At 56.7% G+C, this 6,044-nt stretch overlaps 1 protein-coding gene across 1 annotated transcript; it reads right to left on the reverse strand.

Annotated features, from left to right (window-relative positions):
- Positions 1 to 709: 709 nt before the first annotated feature.
- Positions 710 to 3,054, reverse strand: LOC103583768 (Niemann-Pick C1-like protein 1; the record flags this gene model as incomplete). The annotated part of the gene is made up of 2 exons (XM_008564997.1): positions 3,001 to 3,054; positions 710 to 2,256 (listed from the first exon to the last, which is right to left on the reverse strand). Coding segments are annotated over exons 1-2 (1,601 nt in total), but the record flags the coding sequence as incomplete, so codon positions are not given.
- Between the last annotated feature and the right edge of the window lie 2,990 nt (positions 3,055 to 6,044).

Here is a 6,044-nt window from a genome sequence, read left to right on the forward strand (position 1 = left end):
GGGCCGGCCCCTATTTGCCTTTTAAACTCTCATTTGCTCTCAAGTGTACAGAGTATGAAAAGTTCATTTTCAGGATCTCTGCACCAACTGCAAAGAGCCTCCACCTGCCCACCCACTGCCCTCTCTCTCAGCCTCAGCCTCAGCCTTGTCAGCATCCTGTCTGCGCCACACCAGGTGGACAGAGCCAGGGACCAAACCGCAAACGGCATAAGGATGTGTGATTGTGGCCTGCACTAAAACACCAGGCCTGGCACCTGGGGCCTGAGGCTAGCCACAGCCCCATCCTGACCCAGGTACACCATGGTACCTCAAGAGCTAGAGATGGCCCTCCAGGGCCTGGCACAGAAACAAAAAGAAAAACAAAGCCAACACAAACATGAGTTGGGCCAATCAGATTCCTCTGAGACTTAAGCTGAGAGTAGGGAGGAGGGAGCTCCCACATGTTAGGAGTGCTCCAGGAAGACCGAATGGAAACAGGGCTGGGGCACCGTGAAGGCCACATACAAATCTGCTACAGTGAGCAGGAATTCTGACCAAGGGGACTGGGGGCTGGGGAAGGAGTGCACAGAGAATCAGGCACATTGTGGCCCTGGGACAGAGACATGGGCACAGCAGCCTCTGGTTCCTCAGGACTGGCTGTGCACCTGGCCCAGCTCCTGGCAGGCCCACCACCTCCCTGTCCTCTGTCAGGACCCTGTCGAGGACTCACTTGGCGCAGTAGAGAAAGTGGTCCCTCCAGTCGACCTGGGAGGTCTGCCCCGTCAGCGTCTGGTTGGCCGTGAGCAGCAGGAGCGTGCTGTTGCTCTGGAAATACTGCAGGAAGCTGTTGATGCAGCAGTCGGACAGACTGGCGTTGTTCGGGTTGAGGGGAGCGTAGCAGATGTCCCGCAGGGAGATATTGCGTTGCGCCTCGGGAGACCACACCTGCAGGTGCCGCAGCTTCTCCTGAAGCTCCAGCAGCTCCAGCAGCAGGTCCACGTTCAGGATCCCACTGAAGTTCTTGGGCCCCAGCAGCAGGGAGTCGTACCTGTAGCTGGGCCGGTTTGGAGCCGTCAGGATCACCTGGTTGGTCCGGAAGAAGGGGCCAAAATGCTCGTCATGGAATGCCTTCTCTCTCCGGGCTTGGCTATTGGGGGCCGACCACAGCTCCACGGGGTCCGTGGTGAGTTCTGTGAAGGTCAGGCCCCCTGCTAAGGACACCACCACCACGATAGACACTGCCAGGACAGTCAGCGGCCATGAGGCCACCCACGTGCCCCAGCACTGGAAGAACCGGCTGAGGCAGGTGTGTGTGTAGAGGCTGAGCCTGTCAGAGAGGCTAAGTGTGTTAGGGAGGCGGGCACTGGCCTTGGGGTCCTCCCTGTTGCCCTTGTCCTTGCGGGGGGCCGCACGGAAGCACATGAGGACGGAAGTGAGCACCACAAGGACAGAGCAGAGGATGATGATGAGAGCCAGCCAACCTGGCATCAGGCCCAGGTGGAAGGTGTCATCCAGGGCTTGGGGGCGGGTGATGACGGGGCAGGATGCAGCGCAGTCCTGGCAGGAGCAGGCCGCTGCGCCATTGCCCTGGGACTCGTTGCAGTGCACAATCTCCTCATTCAGAGGCTGCATCCCGTCCTCCAGAGCCTGACCGGGCTCCACGAGGTGGAAAGTGATGTCCAGAGGGGCCAGGCCGTTCCCCGTGTCTCCCTGGAAATTGAGCCAGCGCTGAGCATTGCAAAGGGCAGAGCCATATACACCGCACATGGTGCTCACGGCCAGCGTGGCAGCTGCAGGGATGCGCACTCGGCTGCAGGATTCGTAGGTTTGCTCGGCAAAGCTGCTCTGATAGAAGGCCTCATAGGCCACCACAGCTGGGGGCTGGCTGGCCTCTTGCTGGGCCACACGGGTGACATTGATGAAGAGGCTCTGGTTGGGGCTGCAGGTGTTGTGGCAGTGCAGGCTGACGAAGTTGTCAGAGCAGGCCGGGCAGCGGGTGAGGAGGGCCTTGGTGATCGACAAACTCGTATCCAGCGACACCAGCTGCTTGGCAGAGCAACAGGCCTGCGTGGTGTCAGGGCCGGTGTAGAGGCGGGGGCAGATGCTCTGCAAGAGGGCCAGGTGTTCTCCCGTGATGCTGCGGGCCGGTGTGTTGGACAGACAGGACACATTGGACAGTGACAGGAGGCCTCCAGACACCTCTGGGTTACTGCCACATTCATCGTAGAAGGTACAGTAGCCGGCCTTGTGGATGGGCGTGTACAGCTCACCCTGGGCCTGCGGAGCACAGCAACATCACTCGGGGGCCTGACACGAGTCGGCACAGTGGGCGCTGTCCAGGCAGCGGCAGACAGGGCATGAGGGTAGGAAGGACACCGGGGGGAAGGGGGTGGGCAGTTTCCCAGAGGCCCATATTAGAGTGACAAGTGAGCCGTGCAGCCAGGCCTTTCTTCCTGAGGGTGATGGAGTCTGATAGACCTGCAGTTCAGGGAGGTCACACTAGAGAGGCAAGGGAGCCCCAAGGTGCCTCATGGGTGTTGGGCTCTGCCCACAGCCTGAGTCTCACTGGAGCCAACCACCCCACCCCGCCAGCATCAGCACAAACTTGGGGCCCAAAACCATCACCCACCTCCCAGACATCCAAGTGAGCGAGGAACTTAGGAAGCGAGCGCCCTGGACCCATCCCAACCCCAGGATGTTCAGTCCTCTTGAAGCAATGCTCGCCTGGGAACCCACCGCCAGCACCTCCTTGACTCAATCTAGGACCCCACAGCAGGGCCAGAGATGGAAGTTGCTCCAGGTACACCAATCCAGCTGTCTCTCCCTGACCCCATGACCTGGAGACGGTCCACCCCCCCCTCCTCTGAGGGCCTGGGATCTCTCATGTCCAGAGACCAGCCTGGCCCCAAGACCACAAGGTCCTCCCTCACTGTGGCCCAGCAGCCCCCGCCTGGTACCAAGCTGGCCCTGGGGCCCCCAGTGGGAGGCAGCAGGGACATGGACAGGAGCACCAAGACTCACCGAGTACAGGAGCAGGGCCCAGAGCAGCCAGCTCCTCAAGCTGGCCTCCGCCATCCCAGGGCTGGGAAGCAGTCGGAGGAGAGCAGGGCCAGGCCTCGGGGACAACCAAGCACTGGACATACATTAAGGGAGCCTCCTCCCCTTCAGTGACAGCCCTGGCCTGACTGTGTTGGGGACCAATGGGGCTAAGCCCTGCTGGTTAATGATCCACCTACTCTCCTTCCTCCCACCATTTGGCCCCTTCCACAGGCCCTCTTTTAGATGAACCTCATCGTGGAGGTGCTGGAGTCTCCACCCACTTCCCAAAGTGACCGCAGCCGGAGAGTGAGCCAGCAGGGGAGAGACCCAGCTGTTAGTCCCCCCCTCAGTCTCTGCTGGAGTTGGTGTCTGGGCCTGGAGACAGTTTGGCCCTCAGAACCTCCATGCCCGCCCTGGATCAGCCTCAGACCCCTACTCTGCCCCACCTCCTCTTGGGACCAGGGCCAGCTGTGGGCTCAGACACACCCTCTGCATGTCGTTCTTAGCAACTGTTGTTAATTAGTATTAACAGCCTGATAACGGAGGGACAGTTCGGGTGGAGTGACTCACTGACAAAAGTCCCCTCCAGGCAGCAAGAAGGAATGGCTCACTCTGGGGCCTGAAAATGGACTGAGACCCCAGACGTTCACCTTGCCCTCACTCCCTGCTTCCTCCTCCCTCCCCCATCTTGTCACTGATCCAGGCCTGTCCCCCCAGCCAACCGTGGTCAGGGGCAGAGCATGGCAGGGAGCCCTGAGCACAGCCCTGCCCCTCCTGGGCCCAGGTGCACGCCTTCTGCTCCCTCCTGATAGGAATCTTCAAGGCCTCCCTTGGGCTCTCATTATCACCAGGATGGGCCATGACCTTGGTCCCCATCACCAAGGCTGAGCAGACGATAAGGGCAGCCTGTTGGGAACATCTCCCCCATGGCTACCTGCCCGAGACAGCTGCAGGGAGAGACCTGCTTCTTGTCCAACCCACTGTCTCTTGTGACTCAGGGGAGCTGCTCAGACTCCTGCAGAAGTCAGAGGCTCAGGGGAAGGGGCCAGGACGGGGTCAGGCTGACCCCTAAGCCCTCGTGTCAGTGACGGTGGAGGAGAAAGAGAAGGCAGCAGCCCAGTCCTGCCCTTGTGAAGTGACGCCCCCATCCAGCACCTTCCCAGACTTGCTCCCATGCCCTGGCTGGCAGGTACTGAGACTCTACCGCTCATGAAGCTTGTCTGTCTGTGTCCTCTGTCCTGGGTGTCGTTGTACCATGGAAGCAGACCCTGAGGCAAGGATCCCAGTGCAAATAGTTAATTTGAGAGGTGACCCAGATGACAGCAATAAGTGAGCAGGGAATGAGCCAGGGGACAGAAGGAAGCCAACCATGGTATGTTCAAGAGTGGCTCCTGCCCTGGGACCTCTGGGGATGGTGGAGACATGACCCAGAGGGTCGCCTCTAAGGAATAGGATGAGAATGCTTTTCCACAGCTATAGCCCCAGGCACCTGTGGCCAGCATGATGTCACCGTTGGTGCGTGGGGACCACGAGTGCCAAGATAAAAAGGTATTTGTTGCAGCGGCCACCAGGCTCACCCCATATTTTAATACATTTGTTCCCATGGGGGCTGCCCAGGCAGGACCCTGGAGCCCAGCTGTGCCCAGCCCAGCACAGACAAATGGAGCCCAGACACTGAATCTCCTGTGGTCTTTTCTGAAACACGAACAGCATGAGAGCTGCACATTCCAACTTGGAATAGATGAAAACTTTCAGCCACAATCTCGCCACCCGCTCTGTGCCTGTGTCCCCCCAGGCCTCGACCCTGGCGTGTGTTGTGATCACTGAATATGTACACATGTACATCCTGCTTTTTCTCTTGACTTTTAATATAAATACCATTGCCTTCAATCTCTGATTAGCACGTTTATCACTGGATTGTGATCCAGAGAGCACATGGATCTACCACTCTTCTAGTGCTAAAAAGTTGGACTGATTTCCAATATTTCATTTTTATAAATAAGTTTCTGGTTAAGTTCTTTGTGCCTAGTGATGTTTCCTCTTTTTTGGATTTATTTCCTTAAATGCTCTGTAGCGGATTGAATTGTATCCCCTAAGTTTGATGTGTTAGAAACTTGGCCCCCACTGTGACTGTTAAGAGGGTGGGAAATCCTATTATGGTAATCGAAAGGTGATGCCTTGAAAAGGTGATTGGATTGTAGGACCATGCAGTAATGAATGGATTAAAAATGGTGGTCAAGGGTGTGGTTCTGAGAGCTTTATTTATTTATTTATTTATTTATTTTTTAAAGATGACCGGTAAGGGGATCTTAACCCTTGGCTTGGTGTTGTCAGCACCACGCTCACCCAGTGAGCAACCGGCCATCCCTATATGGGATCCGAACCCGTGGCCTTGGTGTTATCAGCACCACACTCTCCCGAGCGAGCCACGGGCCGGCCCCTGAGAGCTTTAAAAGAAGAGGAGAGTCTCTCTCTCTTTCTCTCTCTCGCTCTCGCTCGCTCTCTCCTCTCTCTGCCTCCACCACCTTACAATGTGAGACCCCTGGGTCACCATCACTATCACCAGATGGACTTTGGACTTCCCAGCCCCAGAAACTGTAAGCAGTAGATGCCATTTTTCTTTATAAATCACCCAGTCTCAGGTATTCTGTTATAGCAACACAAAAACGGACTATTACATGCTCAGAGATGACATTCGTGAGTCAGAGTGTGATGTTTATGATTCTTGAGGACACATCTTGTCATTTCTTCCCCCTAATCTGGGATTTGTCAGGTAATTATCAGATTATCAGTTGTTGGTATCTGGTTAAGGGTTAATGCCAGTTCTGGCTTATGAATACACAGTGACTCTTTCCACTGACACAAGCAACACGCCAATGCACCATCTTGCCTTCATCTCTTATTATTAGTAAGACTGAATATGTCTGAAATGTGGCCACTCTCAGCAGGCCCAAAGAGGGAACTTGAGCTTCAACAAGTCACTAAGTCAGGAGGCAGCAGTGGGGGGGGGGGGGGGGGGGGGGGGA

This window comes from Galeopterus variegatus, unplaced genomic scaffold, assembly GCF_000696425.1.
Source record: "Galeopterus variegatus unplaced genomic scaffold, G_variegatus-3.0.2 Scaffold27923, whole genome shotgun sequence".
Taxonomy (NCBI): domain Eukaryota; kingdom Metazoa; phylum Chordata; class Mammalia; order Dermoptera; family Cynocephalidae; genus Galeopterus; species Galeopterus variegatus.